Below are 16,432 nucleotides of genomic sequence, written 5' to 3'. Positions count from 1 at the left end.
AATGCAGCCAGTGGCGCAGATAAAACTACTGCCTCCTACATTATCTGCTTCCTAGGATATAAGGGTGCTACTACTTCTCCCTAAACAACCTTTCTTTCTTAACGTGAATTGCAGACAATGGTGTAATCTGACTTGACTTCCTTTCCCCACCTTCAAAAAAACCAATGAACCAAAATCCTCCCAAAACAACCCAATTACCTTATTATGATAATAGCTTTAACTACCAGTTTACCAAATCAGAAGAAATCAGTTTTTCAGACACAGTCTATTTGGAAATGAAAGCACTGTGGTATCTAACATGCATGATGTCTTAGACTGAAGAATGAAATCAGTACATGTGTACTTTGGTGATAGAAAGTATCTTTTCTTTATTGTATTAGGATTTTTTTGAGACAACAGAAAAATCTGTATTAAAAAACCACATTTGTTATCAGGCCAAGAAAGAGCTTCAGCAAGAGAGTTATAAATCAGTAGCGAGACATTCTTGGCTCAGATCTTGTTTCCAATATTTCCCCAAGACCTTGTTTCTGTGACTATATATGATACTTGGTAGGTTATTTTATAAAAGGACATATCGTCATATTATACCAGAACAATAGCAATTAATTTTAAGTGCTTATGAAAGAATAACAGAACTGTATTGTCCCAGATGGTCTTCTTATACCCAATTCTTTTTGATGCTTGGTAGGTGCCATTATAACTTGTGTTCTTTAGGAGTATTTTAATCTAAATAAACCAAACCAAAAAACCCCCAAAATTAACAAACCCCCAACCAACAACACACCAAAAATACTGCCAAGACTGAAGAGATCTAGACCTAACTGCTGAACTCATTTGGCAGAAATGGCTGAAATCACACCAGACACTCATGAGCATACATTTCCTGTCAGCAGAACTGCTGGTTACAAACCAAGAAAGTCTGCTGTGAGAGAGGGTCCTTCACTGTTAGAAGCGCTTTGCCATTTCTATAGAGCCACTAGATTTCTGAAGAAAGGAGTTAGACTGAGTAATCTCTTTCCAGAAGCATTTTCTCATGGAGGACTGCCCACTGGGACAAGCAGCTTCCAACATGGAGAGACACAGGGCTACCAAGGACTACAGGGATCTGGGCATTCCCGCAGGTAAGTCTCTGTATGGCCATTATACACCTCCATCAGCGTTGTGCACACCGTCAGCTAATGGACACGGGGGAGGAAGAAGAAAAAAGAAAATAAACCACATTACAGCAATTAGTGAAAAACTCTCTCTGATACAGGTGAACAGTTCTACTAAAATGAGTGTTTACCTTCTTCAGTCAACAATATGCAAGTATGAATTGTCTGTGTTCTCAGAATGCTGCCTCCACTTAACACAGGAACTTAAACTTCATCATTCAAGAACTCTTAAAAACTATTTCCTTCAGATTTTTTTCCTGAACACCAAAATTTCAATTCCAGACTAAAACCTCTTGTGTTGCAAGAGTAATGTGCCTCTACTATGCCTAAGTAATGAGGTATATTAACTTGTTTTATATGAATTACACAGATATAGATCACACATTAATTCTGGTTAGAAGGGTGCTCAAGATGTCTGCAGAGCAGCTGCTGCCTCAAACCAGGGCCAGCTATGAGGAAAGGGCTCAGGCTACTGAGAATTTTAAAGCTGTAGGGCCTTTGGAAAATAGCTAGTCCAGCAATTATATTTTGCTTTCACAAAGTAACGTGAAATTTGTTTTTACATACATGTTTTCACCTACAAAACACTGAATGGACCACTGAAGCCTCCTCCTTACATGTACAGTAGATAGTGGTCTGCTCCCCACTCTAAACTTCCTGCAAAAATAGAAGCATTACCTTGTTGAGCACAGGCTTTGTGGAGAGAACATCATAAATTGCTGGTAGGGAGAGATTCTGAAAGAAAATAATACACTGATATTAAGGAGCATTACCTGTTAATGTAAATGCTGAGAACTAACTTTTTTACACCTCGCTTAAATAACACAATGCAATTTCAAGAGTACAAGATACCCATAACATTTTGATATCAGAAGAATATGGGCTGCAAAATTTAATCAGACCAGATCTTAGTAGAGCATGGACACTTAAGTGTGTTTGCTGCACAAGAGTGTGTGTTTGAATTACACTGGTAAAACTACCCTAAAAACACCACAAATCTTTTTCAAGGTATCTCTGGGTGTACCCTCCTGCATATGCAGCTGCTGAAGATACTTCCAGGAAACCCACCTAGATGAAAAGAAAGCCCAAAACAAACAAACAAACCAACCAACCAAACCAAAAAGAATCCCAAAAACCCAATCCCCCTTAAAGCCACCACCAAAACCGAAACAAAAAAATAAAACAATACTCCCAAAAAACCCAAACAAATAAACAAATGAATAAACAAAAAACTCACAAAACTTCCCCATGTAAAGAGCCAGCTTCTTCTAACCCAGAAGCAGAGACAAGTTACCACAAAATCATCAGCCACTTCTGTCATTACACCTGTGCTTTTAAGTGACCTGAATGCTCCTGGCTGTGTCAGGTCAGTACTGCAACCTGGGAGTTTCAGACCAGCAGGATATGAGATATTTGGAGGATGTTTACCTCTTGTGTTGTCTGGTTCAGGCATTTCATTGCAGGTCCTCTACGATTATCCAGCACCAGGGGAGGCTTCCAGCGATCGTAGTTGGTTTCTAACACATACCATGTGCCCTTCTTGATATCAAGGCTGGAAAAGAGGTCTAAGTTTGTGTTTGGCTTCTCTAAGTATATAGTAATTGCATGAATACAATATATACTATATACAGATGCATTATTTATATGCTGTGGTATTTTTCAATGATGGTAAAGAAGTGAGTTCTCGTACAACGGAAGTCACAAGAAACAGAGCACACAATTATCTGTCCTCTTCTGGAAAGCTGAGTCAGGTGTCAGGTCAAGCATACTCACTCCCAGATATCTAGAGCAGCTGTCCTGGATCGAGTTATCACACACCCTTCTCCAGAATTTTTTCCACCCAGAATAAAGTAAGCTGGAGCCAGCAGTCTTGTTTTTGCCAGTCTGTCTTTTGCATCCTGGTAACTGTGGATAAGATAATGTTGGACTATTAAATGGTATAAATGGTTCAAGTACTGAAGAGCAAGTGTCACAGAACCAGGAAAAGTTTGAGTAGTTAAGCCTTTCTTCCCTTTTCATGCACAAATGAGAGACAGGCTCATGATACAGGAACACATTTAAGTAAAACTTCTCGTCTCATTTTGTACTTGAAGTATGATTGTTTTAGAGGCGCTCTCTGCACTTTTTCTACAGTTAAAACATAAGTAAAATGATGACATATTGTGTCATATTCCACTGAATTGATTTATTGCATAAAAGCTTTGTTTCTGCTTACTTCCTACAATGTACTAGTACTTGTTGGATGTGCTTTGATGCAGAATGCTGTTATGCATCTAGATTACCAACAGGCTCATCAGGAAAAAAGAAATCTGAGGAAAAATATTTGAGGGATCACGTGTGATGCTTTGCCTCCTGCTCCAGAGTACCAGCAAAACCAGAAGTATTTAAAATTAAGGTCACAAGAAAGGTATCTATATCACTGGATAATAAGCATATATCTACAGTATTCATGCTAGTTGAATGCAAAGCAGATTAAAGAAGCACAATATTTAGAGGGAGAGGGAATACCTTGTAGCATTCTCTAATACAGTTCTTGTAAGAAAGCCCATCCACATACCATCTCTTCTACCAAGAAACCATTCAAAGATTCCTGCAAAATATCAAAATAATTTGTTTTCAGATGGTTCACTCATGCTATTCTAACTTTCACAGCTCATTTTAAAATGAGCTGCATTTTATCTAACTCATCTGCAATCTTTTCACCATTTGTGTGCCTGTTTATTAAGGTAACTGGTTTGCCCAAGGTCTAGAAAACTTGTGCAGAAATAATGAAAGAAATGAGCATTACTCACCTACATAACCACCATCAAGACTGAAACGCTCATTCATTGTCAGAGTGAACAAGTTCTGAAAAGCATTAAACAAGCCAACCTTCAGCCATTGCCAGCCCACGAGTACCAGTAAAAAACAAAAGGCAGCATTGCAATTTAGATGCCAATTGAGCTTCTTGTTTGTTAGACTCTTCCCCTTTGATAACAGACTGCAAGATCAAGCTCATGTTGAGAAGAACATAATTTATCAGGGCTTGAATAAGTAGAAATGAGTTTTTTGACCTGGCAGACAATCAGCAAGGCATGCTTTTCTGCTAAGCAAGTCAAGTCTGTGGCCATTTTTTCCTCTTGGTCTGTGTTGCATCACTGAATTAGCAGTTTTCCTTTCCCTGCTATACGTCATCTTCTCAGACCTCTGAGTACTAGTCTAGTTTGAAGGCAGATTTTTACGTTGCAGTGCTAAGCACACCTTGATATGTTACTCCTATTTGCATGGGCATGCAGCTGCACACACTGCAGTCCATGCCAATTGGAACACACAATTCAAACTCAAATCTGTCTTCTCCAACTAATGTTTTGGACAAAAACTGATTTCAGCTACACTGAATCATTTTCAGAATGGCATCTTCCCAATTTATTTGAGCAGAAGACAAAAATACATGGATACAATGCAGGAATTTATGCCAGAAATGCTCTACAAGAAGAAATCCTACATGTAACAGAACACAGAACATGTAGAAAAGAAGTTGTGGTAAGCTGGACACCCTGATATAGTTCTGTACTGCTGGTTTTTAAGATGTATATAAACCCCAGATTTCAGGTGCCTATTAAATGTAACTAAGAAATCTTAAAATGCAGGACTGCCTTTTCTAAGAAGGATTGGAGAAAGAATGAAATAGCACAAATCTGCTATTTCACCTCTGGGATCACAGCATTAGCTATCAGCCAGCAAAAAACTCTAACCACTTCAGCACTTTGTATTCACTCTTGCTCATATTTGAAATTCAATGCTGTTTTTAAGAACTGTCCAAACAGAAACATTTCATTTAGACAATCTCCTTTCACAAGGAGGGGTGTAGCATTGTTTTCTTTCATCTGTCTTCAAGTAGATATGCTGTGCACCAAAACAACTTAGAGATTATTTATTGGAACACATCCCAAGGCAGAGCATGAAAGCAGAAAAATTTAAATATTAAAGGGAAGTCTGAAGCATTTGTAACAAATCGACAAGGCCCCATCCCCATACTTACTGGTTTGACTCCAGACACCATGCCTATGTATCCTGCAAAATTTGTGGACTTGAACACTGTTTTGTTGTTTCTCTGAAAGTCCAAGAGTACCACTAAAGGCTTCAGCTCCCGAGTTAATGTCCAGGAATTATTTTTAACATCCCACCTGCAGGAGACAGTACAACATATGAAACTTCCCTCAGTAATTTTCAAAGCTTCCCTTCACAGCATGCAGACATCCTGTATGTGATGCCTGTCCTCTGATCTTACTCATGTCAGCCAACATCACTGCTCTGTAGTTACATGAGCAGCACCAGCAAGGAACAACTAAGAAGTCTAAACTCACAAGCTGGTAGTGAAAAGAACTAGGTTTTGTTTGAACCAAGAGCATATATATTGCTCAGGATTAAACAGCACCACCATCATAGCTGGTTTGTTTTGAACACATAATTCTGTTCTCTACCTGCTGGCAAAGGCAGCCACAGGTACTGCCTGAGACACTAAACCTCGAATTCTTATTTTTCAAAGGCAGAAAAGAAACCACGTACTACTGGATTTGCTTTACATGAAGAGAAGTACCAATTCTAGTTTGTAAGGTAAGTCAGACCAGTTTCTAGGCAAAAGGTTGATAAATAGCACTTAGCAGACCATTAAATTCTCTGGAAATAATCCAGACTCTGGGAGCAGCTTTGAAAGTTTGCTTATTTTCAGGAAGCATGTTCACAGTATTTCTGACAAGTGAGAGAAGTCCAGCACAAGCCAAACCAAGGGACAGGTGGAGTCACAGTAGACAACAGGTAAGTTTTTAATAGGTAGGTAGGAATTTTAATAAAGATGAGCATTTAATTCCAATTATGCATTAAGCATCATCTGGATGAGTGATGTTACAAAATATACTGGGGTAATAAAAGCAAATGCTGAACTACCTGATCAGGGGTATGAAAGAAGAACTAATGAGTACTGGGCAACAGACTACAGAGTTTGTTTGGAAATGAAGAATGATGGGAAGTATCAGTGGAGCACAGTACAGTAACTGGGAGGGAGGACTGGGGAGGAAATCATTAAAACACCATGCCCCAATCCAATCCTCATTTCACTGCATATATTAAAATTGATGCTTCATCCCATCATGTAAAGAACAAGCTATACTGTGCCTCAGAGATCAGGTTACGTGGGCCATTCTTTGGTTTGAGACAGCTTGAACTGGAGCTGAGAAAAAAAGCAAGTAGTAAAACACAATTGTTCTTGATGCACTTGGGGCTGTTTGACATAAGATCAGCAGAACATCCTGATCTTTTCATTTTAGCCTTTTTCACAACACACGACGGAGAATTACTTGTCACAGACTTATGGACATCCAAAGAAGACTCAAAGAATGTATGTAGCTATTTGAAGTTCAGCTTGCTTTTTCTTTGGGTTTAAAAAAGAAAAAAAAGTCACAAGTTTAAGTACTTACCCTAAGAAGAGTCCAAAATCCAAGTTTCTGGCGTGGTACAGTTTCCCTATACAAGAATAAACAATGAAATACAATTTTCCAAAGAAATAGACAAATTTCAGCTTAGAAACCAAAGAAATGAGTAAGTAGTCAAATACCTGGGAAAGTGTGCAAGGAAAACAGCATTCTCTACTTGCCCTTTTCATAACCACAATATAATAATGGGTTTTTAGTGATCAGAGAAGTGTTTTGCCATAACTGAAATAAAGTAATCTTGCAAATTGCTGTCCATCTGAGCCTCTTATTTTTCCACCTTATCTTAATGCAATGGGAACACCTTGAGCTTCCTCTAAAAGTGAGATGTTTGTAAGCCCTCAGAATCCCTTAGAAACTTCCTAAGTTGGAACAGGTGCAGACAAGGGGTGTAGAAGAAGGAGAATGAAAGAGTCTCTTTTCTTAGATGAGACTGTCCATTTTCTCTATTAGCATACACATGCAATATCTAGAAACTAGATGCAAAATCCTGCATGGCATTGAGAAACTTTCAAGTGTGTTGCTGATGTTTCTTTCCCCTAGAAAAACAAATATCACTTCTTAAAAAAACCCCAACACCCCAATCACAAAAACTCACCATCCAACAAAACCAAACCCAAACTATCTTTGAAAGTATTTTTGTCCTTTTTTTTCAAACCTAAGACACTTATGAACTCTTACTCCCTTTCTCAAGGAATACCTTTAATTATCAGTCCTTAGGCATCATTATTACCTTTTAGTCTCTTTAACAGACTTACTGCCTGCAGTTGAGGAGGAATGTATTTGCATAACTGAGATGGACCCTCTTCTACATAAAAGAAAACTATTAACACTATTTTGGATTACATTACCTGTTTTATCTTCTGCCACTATTGATGTACATACAGTAAAAATTTCATAAAAAATGTTAAAAATAACGATTTCCCCTAGAAAAAAAAAAAAGAAAAAAAAAAAAAAAGAAACAAAGTTCAATAGTTTGAAACTTGCCATGAAGAGAAAAAGAAATGGTTACAAAAAAGCATAGTGCGAAGTTCAGTATTCTGTACTATTTCTGTTAAACATTTCAATTTAAATCTAATTTGATCTTTAAAATGACTGGTTCAGCAAAATCAAGAGCTTCCTAAAAAGCAAATAGAGGAATCAGAATCCCCTGACTTTCTGCCTTACCATGCACAAAGTTGACAGTCATTGCTACTTCCTCCTCTGGAAACTCCATAACAAGCTATAAAATTCACTTTAATGAAGAAAGCTGCTATATGCACCACTACTGCCACATAAGAGCTGCTGCCAGCAGCAGGTGTACTGTTCCTCTATGAGGGAAGCAGGGCAAACAGGCAGTGGTCCTGCTGCCTCAGTTCTGAAAGAACTCGGTGCCTACTCCTCACCTGGAATGGCATTCTTCTGCAGGAGGTACAGAGGGAAGGCAGAAGGACATGGCAAGGACCACAAGGGAAAGAAAGCACAGCAGGAAACTGAGCCTTGCCTTCTTTCTGTGCCAACAGCAGACACACAGCAGAGTGCAAAACCAACAAGAATAAAGGATTCTCTCAAATTTTGGTGCACAGGAGCTGAGACTTGCTCCACTTCCCAAAACCTAGGAGTGAGAACTTAGAGCTACAGAGCAGTCCCAGCCTGATAAAAGGCTTGTGATTTATTCCATTATCCTCTAAAACACTGTTTTTGTTTAGTGTGAGATGTAATTTATTGCTTTAACTACTTACTTAATGATTTGTTAAAGTCACAGATGACTACAACTAACTGCATATTGGTAAACATCCTAATTTTAAATGAGTCTGTATTCCTAGCTTTCCACTGTGTTAATAAAGCATTGGAAACTGTTACCCAAAGGAATCCCAGATGAATTTGCAATCCCTTGGAGCTCTTCATTGAAAGGATAAGGAAGTGTGGCAGTCAGATGAGCCTGAAAGGAAAAGTTTTGTATGATATATGTTTAAATTAACAGTATTTTGTTACTTATAACAAATGTCTCCTCAACAAGCACACTTTTCTCCCAACTATTGAGTGTTTAATTTCTCTGCAGCCTGTAGAACTTGTGGATGTTTGCAGAGTACTTGGAAGATAAGTATTCACTTAAGGGAAGTAAGACTCTTACTTATCAAAACACTGACGTGAGCAATGGACATGACCACAGCCTCTCTTAGCAGTAACAGACAGAAAAGTGAAGTAGGACTCGTATATATTAAAAGCTCAACTGCAATGGAGCTCAATGTCAGTGTTTATGGGCATCCCTGACGTTGACACATTGGCATGGCAACCTGTAAAAGCTGCATTTATGTCCACTCCACTCAGGCACACAGGGATATGCTGTAACTAAAGATGGGGTAGAGATCCAACCTTTTGCTGTCTCTAACCCTACACTACTTTCCCCTGATCCATGCCAAAGCTTACTCTAATCAGAATCAAATTAATTTTTAAGGTGAGGCCTGGTCAAAGTTGTCCCTGTAATCAGACATTTATTACAGTTTTCAAAAAAACTGATTTTACTCTACTGTTTAAAAGAAGTGGAACACGGTAAAAAATTTCAGTCGAGTGTTTTGCTACAGTAACTAAGGCTGTTGCATATTTGTCTAGTGTTACTAATCCAAACTTGAAAAGATCTTAGGAAAATTTAGAGGAGGAAGAGATGTGCATTTCTTGTTTGATGGTTTCAGTCATTCAGAGTAGAGAACAAGGCAAAATTTCATAGTGACTGTTTGAAATAGCATTTCTGTTCTGTTCCGTAAGTGGTATTAAGAACTTGTAAATTAATAACTTTGAAAGTTCTTAACTGCCAGATTCAGAAGCATTCTAATTCTGTAGTCAGAGCATACAGTAATAAAATAATTAAGCTGAAAATACTTACTATTTTGTTATCCACTATGTCAACAACTTTGCCACTGGGGAAGAAGGTATTTGCTATATCTTTAATGTTCTGGACCACAGTCTTCAGCTAAAAAGAGCAAGAGCTTTTGTTGAATAGAAGATCTTAAGCATAAGAATTGCTGAAATACTAACAGAACTCCTTGACAGACTTTTGAAAAAAACACTTTGTTGAGAAAAATACATATTTAAATAAAGTGCTGAATGTCACCTTGGTGAGACAAATACCCCCAACTCCCCACTAGAATTACTCTTCAAGCTTTGTTCAAATAACTTTCTTGATTAATTCCAACGTGTCCTTATACCAGAAATAACAAATTACAGGAAATCCATCCTCATCTTCTGCTCCTTTGAACACATTTTAATACTCTGCACTCTTCTGTCTTTCAGAATGTTAATTTCAAGCTCTTTGCTTAAGCACTGATGTTACTGAAGAAAAAAACACTCAATAAACTCCTTATTAAAGCACTTGCTTTCGATTTGCAACATGTAAATGTCGCAAAAAGAGTTCCACTCCATGTGATCTAACTCCAAAGTACACAAGAGATAAAACTCTTCAGAATTTAAGGCAAAACCTGAAGCTTCCAACGCCTTTTAAAATAAATATTAGCATGTAAGTAGAATTTGTCTGGCTTTCAGAGTGGAAAGGCCAAAGTCAAGGGATACAGCAAAAAAGCTCTGGCCTTGTTTGAGAAATTAAAAATTACTGAACTCAATTTTCATCCACCTTCAGAACAACTGTTTTAAGCAGTTTGAAATAGACTCAAATATTAAAAAATTATTTGTGCTATGTAAACACCAGTGCTACAACCAGCATTCCTGAAAAGGGCAGGAAGTTCTTAATTTCCCCCTTGCTATTTCATCATCTCATGCAGCATTTTGAGAGAAGTAGGGAGGTGCAGAGAAGAGATGCTGCCTCAGTTTCACTTCAGTTTACCAAGGCTGCTCCTTTGGTGTATTGCTCCCTCTTCATTCTGCACCACTTCATGACTAAGGAGATTTGATAAATGGAATGGCACACACTTGTTTATGGCACACTGGTTTTTACACCTCTACATCCCAAACACCAGTGTCTCTACACTTGATGCTGCTAGCTTAAGTGTTAAACAGAAAAAAAAATTACCCAAGCAATTATTTTGGACTGGAATCATATTGGAAAAGTCAACAGGAAATATTATCCCTTTCAGATACTTTTAGCACATGTATTCCTTTAAAAACTTTTCTCAAAACAAAAGGCGATGTGCTAGTTTTACATCTGCTAAGCTTCAGAGCAAGCTCTGCATTTCTTACCTCGGTCTTTTTGTCGCGCATCAAGTCATCCCACCTTTTGCTGGGAGGTAAATCGAGATTTATGACATATGTGGGTATATTACCTTTGAACCTGTGAGATAAAACACCAGAGATCAAATTTAAAGAAGGCTCTGAAAAAACATTTGACAAAACAGGTGCTTCCCACCTGTAACTAGCATTTTTTTAGACCTGCAACAGGAACAAGTTTCAAGAAAAAAGCCCTGGTCAGACTTGCAAATCACAACTTCTCTGTAATTTGTTAGACAAGCTAAATCAGATTACTTACGTTGGTCCTGAAGGAGGGTACATTTTACTCCTACACTCTTCTCCATACTGCAAAGACAATGAAACATTACTATTTAGCTTCTTTGTTAAAACACTATTGTTCTAGATGACTTAGTTTTGAATTACACCTTGAGGACTAGTCAGTTAATTCAAAGTCATGGAACTTTGGAAAGAGGAAAATAGAAGAGGAGGGACCAGCAGCAACTTCCCCATGTTGTCTGACAAACCTCTAGACAACTTGTCTAATGTAGTCCAGGGCAAGCACAAGGGTATGATAAATATACAAACTGTATATATTTTTACTCCGTGTGATTTAATGAAGAGCACTTCAAAAGCATATTCTTTATACAAGTTCAGGAACCTCAGACCTCAGTATGGACCAGTCTGTTCTGTTTGTCCAATTCATAATCCCATTTTATAGTGTCATTCCTAATTATGCTTAGTGTTAAGCTGCAGGGAAAGCATAATGAACTTTGGGCAATCCCTCAGCTGGTGGAATGAGCTGAGGATTCAGTGTGGAGAAGTGCTGCTGAAGTGGTGCTAAACATTATGTGGATGTACTGTCAGGAATGTAACAAAAAAATATACCTTCATTCCTGAGAGCATGGCTAGTTACAAATGAAAGTTTGAGAACAATTTTAGATGAATGCAAAGTGAATGCAAAGTTGTTTTTCTATCAATTACATAAAGCATGCATATAAATATAATAAACATTTGCATATACATGCCACAGTTGTAATTCTATGTTCTACCCATTGACATACAAGCAAATGCCTACTGGCCACCCACACTTGCACTTTAAGCCAGTTGACAGCAGGCCAGATTTGGTCCCAAAACTATGTGAGAAGTTCAGTAAGCTCCTTAGAGTACAATATATCTCACTAAGAAAAAATAAAGGTATATGTGCTGTTCTGGGATTCCACAGAAAAGTTCCCAAAGCACAATTGTTTTGGGAGACAGAACACAAACAAAATATGGAGTGATCCTTCCACCACCACTTCCCTTCCTCCCCACCCTTGATTTCCAATATTTATTAGGCTGTATTAATTAGATTACTAGTGTGTCCTTGAAATGCATTCTGGTTCCAGTGAAAACTGTGACAACATCTCCAGCACCTACATAACTGGGACAAAGAAGTTAGCTCATGTCAATGTTCTCTTTGGGCTAATCTCATTATCTGTTTTTGATGCATTAATATAGAAAATACAATGTCTTACGCAATGCCAAGGACTTGAAACACCTCCTTAATTTGTTACACCTAGAAACAGCAACTCTAAATTGGGATTGATTTCTGTGTTATAATGTTATCTCTTTCTACTGTTTCCAGTTGGTGGGAGAAAGCATGAGATGAATTTTGGTTTTCCAACACATGAGGTGAAGGCATGGGACCAGCAGCTTTGTGTTTCCTAGATTTCACTGCAGTGCAGTTAACAGCCTTTGCACAGCTGGAACAGAAAGTCAAACACAAAAGGCCATTTAATTTTCAAAGTGAGGAAGCATCAAAACAAGGAGGGCAGGAGGGTATCAGATGACTAATTAGGTAACAAAAGTCAGAGGTTTTGTGCAAAGCCAGACAAATGCGTAATAGTATTGATGCAATTGTCTTGTGCAATTTTCCATCCTGCAATTTTAAAATCTATCAGAAAGAAGTGACATTACATATACATCCTACTGCAATGGAGGAACAGATTTGGACCTTCAGGAAGTATCTCCATCAAAATACGTTTACTGGCAGATAAAGCTTCTAAAAAAAAGTTATCCATAGTGGATCAGAATTCAGTTGCTCTGTCAGGAGAGCCCATGCTCACAGAGGAAACAGTGGCACCTGTGCAAAACTGATTTCAGAGGATTTTAAGCTAAAGGTGCTAAATGTTATGTCACTCCTGGCACCTTCCCCTGAGATTTTAATCCTGTACCTGCAGCTATTTTTATCTTCCCAGTTCTTAGCAGCCTAAGCTACAAAAAAGGTGAGGAAATCAACAGATGAAGGGATAGAGAACAGAGAAAATGTTCTCTCCTTACATGTGTTATTATTAATAAAGCAAGGAAAAGAAGTCAGTAATTCTTAAAACAACCTGTATGTCTTTCAAAATTGATTGAGGTATCTGAAGAAATTAGAGATTATTAACTGTTTCTTTAGGTTAACTATTACATCATAGAATCACAGAACATCCTGAGTTAAAAGGTCCCCACAAAGGATCATCAAGTCCAACTCCTGGCCCTGCACGGGACAAGTCCAAAGAGTCACACCCTGTGCTTGAGAACATGTTCAAATGCATCTTGATCTCTGACAGGTGGGGCCCCACCACCCTCGGTGAAAAACCTTTCCCTAATACCCAGTTTAAACCTCCCCTGACACAGCTTCAGGCCATTCCCTCAGGTCCTATTGTTGATCAGCAACAAGAAGAGATCAGTGCCTGCCCTGTGCTTCCCCTTGTGAGGAGCTGTAGACTGCTATGAGGTTTCCCCTCAGTCTCTTCTCCAACGAGAACAAACCAAGTGACTGCAACAGCTCCGTGGCACATAGGCAGCAACTTAAAAAGATGTCAAGACAATCAGAAAAGTAGAAGTGGGGTGTTTTGTTGTTTTGGTTTTTTTACACTAAGTTCTAACAGGGAACAAAAAAAAATGTTATCTTTTGCAATGAACTAAAGATTAACTGCAAAGCTTTCTGAGAAAGTTAAAAAAAAAAAAAAGACACCTAAAGAATTTTCTGGCAGCAGCAGAAAAAACATCAAGTATTTTTTATAACCAGAGTAAAATAAGCAGCTATGAAGTTACTACTGTGGTCAGTGGGGTTCTCCTCTCTGCAGAGGCTTGACACTGGAAGAACAATAAATGCTGTCCAAGAAAAGCAGGAACACCCTTCCAGCATGTCAGAATCACCTTCAGTTTCCAGCGTGACAAGCCAGCTTTCCCCTAGAAAAAGCTATTGGAAGCTGGACCCAAACAGCAGATTACCACTATAAATGTGCTTTTCAAACATGCATTGAACCCCCTAAGAGCAATACAGCTATTCTTGAATGATGATTTAATGCTCCCTTTGTTTTGCTTTTTAAAATCTACTCTTACCAGTAGGTTGCATATCTTGATTATCTTATGAACTGCCAACTTTGAAACTGAGATGTATGTAATGACACAAAACCAGACGCGTGACAGCACAGGATCGAAACATTATCAGGAAGATAACACAGTGGAGGAGAAGTAGAACATGGTATGGGGAAATATGGAAATAAAAAGTGGAAGTAGCACAGAAGATTGTAAAAAAAAAAAAAAAAGGTGGAATAGAAACCAAATAACTAGCAAGCTGTTGATATGAATTGGGTGAACTGTAAAAAAAAAAATCAAGTAGTAACAGTTATTAGTGACTGCAGTACAGAAAATTAATGCAAGGTTTAATGACTGCTGAGTAAATATTTTGACACCTAGCCTGATTTCATTAATATGAAATAGACTGAATGCAGCTTGTCCACTCTAAGGAATACCAGCACTTCCTTTTTTTTTTTATTTTAGAGGTAGACCATTTCTGGCATCCCTCCTTAATATTTATGTATTTTATATTTTTCACCTTCCTATGTAAAAACAAATAGAAAATTACCTCTTTGAGCTATTAAATGTAATTCCATATTTTCAGTCAATCTGTTATATTCAGCATCTTTTGGTCTATGAACTCTGTGATCTAACACATTTTCTCTCTGCTCCTCTTCCCTCACGGGATGATGCCAATGCAACACTATTGTGCTGCAGGAGTCCCAGTGCTGTTCACCTTTCTGAACACAGAGGTTAAGAGTACTCTTGCAGTACTGAAGGAACAGTGACAAGACAACTTAAACTGCAGTTTGGACAAAAAGGTCAGTATGGTTAAGGGGGCCTCAATGAAAGCTAAAGGAACTGACAGACTGCATCTCTGAGATGTAGTTCAAGGCATTTATCTTGTGTGTTCTTTGTTAACGAGATGAACCCGAGCGGCACTTAGGAAGGATTCTTCAGCAACCCATGTGATGCAACCCATCTCAAACAAAAATAAAATATCCAAGCCTAATACCTGGCTGCACAGCAGCACAACCTGCAACCTGGATACACAGCGGATATTGTGCAAGTGCAAAGATGTACCAAGTGAAATCAAATGCAAATCAAGCTCTAATGCTACTACTTTGCTGACAGCTGGCACTTTCTCCTACGACTCCACACTCCAAGATACTTTTGGCTAAGACTCTGAAGGTGTTTTAAGCAGGAGATAGCTTATAGCATTAGGAAGCTGCTCTTGGCTGATAGGCTGGGACTGGAAGAAGGGAAGAGAGGGGAGAGAGAAAAGCCAAATCCTGTGTATTAAAAGACGCTAAGGGAACAGTCGCCATCCAGTCATTGCCTGCAGCTCTCCCCTTCCACAAAACCCATATTAATTTTCCCAAGTCAATGCAATTTGCTAAAAACAAACAAACAAACAAAAAAGACTTGGAGCAAGCTAAAGAATAAAAGAGGTAGTATATTCCCAAAATAGTATATTCCTAAAATATTTTAACATAGATTGCAAAAAATATTTTGAAACCCAGAGATATTTAAAACCTGTTCTCTTGATAGAAGATGAGTAAATTTAGGAACTTCAAGAGATGAAAGAATGCTTTGCTGCTTTAGGAATACACCAGGAAACAAGAGCAACTGTTCACATGCCCAGGAGATGGAAACCAGCCTGCTCCAAATAACTACCCTCGCCTTCCCAGCTTCCAAATTCCACCAAAAGTTAAATACTTAATTTGTTCAGTTTATAAAAACCCAAACGGCCGAAAGAACAAGAAACGACACACCAAGTCCACCTGCTCTACGCTCCTCCCCTCGGGTGAACCTCAGCACACACACTCAGCAGATTCAGAACCGTGCGCTTTTTCAGCAAGCGCCTCTTAACTTTCCTTCTGGAAATCGCTGCTGCGGTGTAACAGGGCGACACTGACATTAGAAACGCGCACGGAACCGAGCGCAGGGCCGAGCAAGGATTTGTACAACACCGCCGTGGCATAGCCCCTCCCGCCGCTCGCCGCAGGAGCCCTGCCCGGCATAGGGAGCCCGCGGGGGCAGCGAGGCGCTGCCGCGCATCCACACGCGCGGATTCAGAGGCTCGCCCGGCCTCCCGCCTCGGGAAGGGCGGTGGCCGCATCCCCCCCGCCAGCCCCGGGGCGATCCGCTCCCGCCGGCCCCGCTCGCCCCTGCCCGTTCCCCGCCAGGCTCACCGGGTCCGGCGCCCAGGCGGGCTGCGCCAGGACGAGCAGCGCCAGCAGCGCCCGACCCCGGCCCGCCATGGTCCTGCCCGGCTCCGCTCCGAGCGGCGCTTCCCGGAGCGGCGGCCACATGACAGAGCCC

At 39.4% G+C, this 16,432-nt stretch overlaps 1 protein-coding gene across 1 annotated transcript; it reads right to left on the bottom strand.

Moving 5' to 3' along the window:
• Positions 1 to 343: 343 nt before the first annotated feature.
• On the bottom strand, positions 344 to 16,428 carry ASAH1 (N-acylsphingosine amidohydrolase 1). Its single transcript, XM_053976473.1, has 14 exons — positions 16,303 to 16,428; positions 11,079 to 11,125; positions 10,793 to 10,883; positions 9,486 to 9,572; positions 8,465 to 8,543; positions 7,474 to 7,548; positions 6,611 to 6,656; positions 5,176 to 5,320; positions 3,947 to 4,001; positions 3,663 to 3,744; positions 2,928 to 3,059; positions 2,583 to 2,706; positions 1,833 to 1,889; positions 344 to 1,175 (listed from the first exon to the last, which is right to left on the bottom strand). The coding sequence occupies exons 1-14, from the start codon at positions 16,420 to 16,422 to the stop codon at positions 1,086 to 1,088; spliced, it is 1,230 nt and encodes a 409-aa protein (XP_053832448.1). The 5' UTR covers positions 16,423 to 16,428; the 3' UTR covers positions 344 to 1,085.
• Between the last annotated feature and the right edge of the window lie 4 nt (positions 16,429 to 16,432).

This window comes from Vidua macroura, chromosome 4 (assembly GCF_024509145.1).
Source record: "Vidua macroura isolate BioBank_ID:100142 chromosome 4, ASM2450914v1, whole genome shotgun sequence".
Taxonomy (NCBI): domain Eukaryota; kingdom Metazoa; phylum Chordata; class Aves; order Passeriformes; family Viduidae; genus Vidua; species Vidua macroura.
The sequence above is the reverse complement of the archived record's forward strand: the minus strand, read 5'-3'. Positions and strand labels throughout refer to the sequence as shown.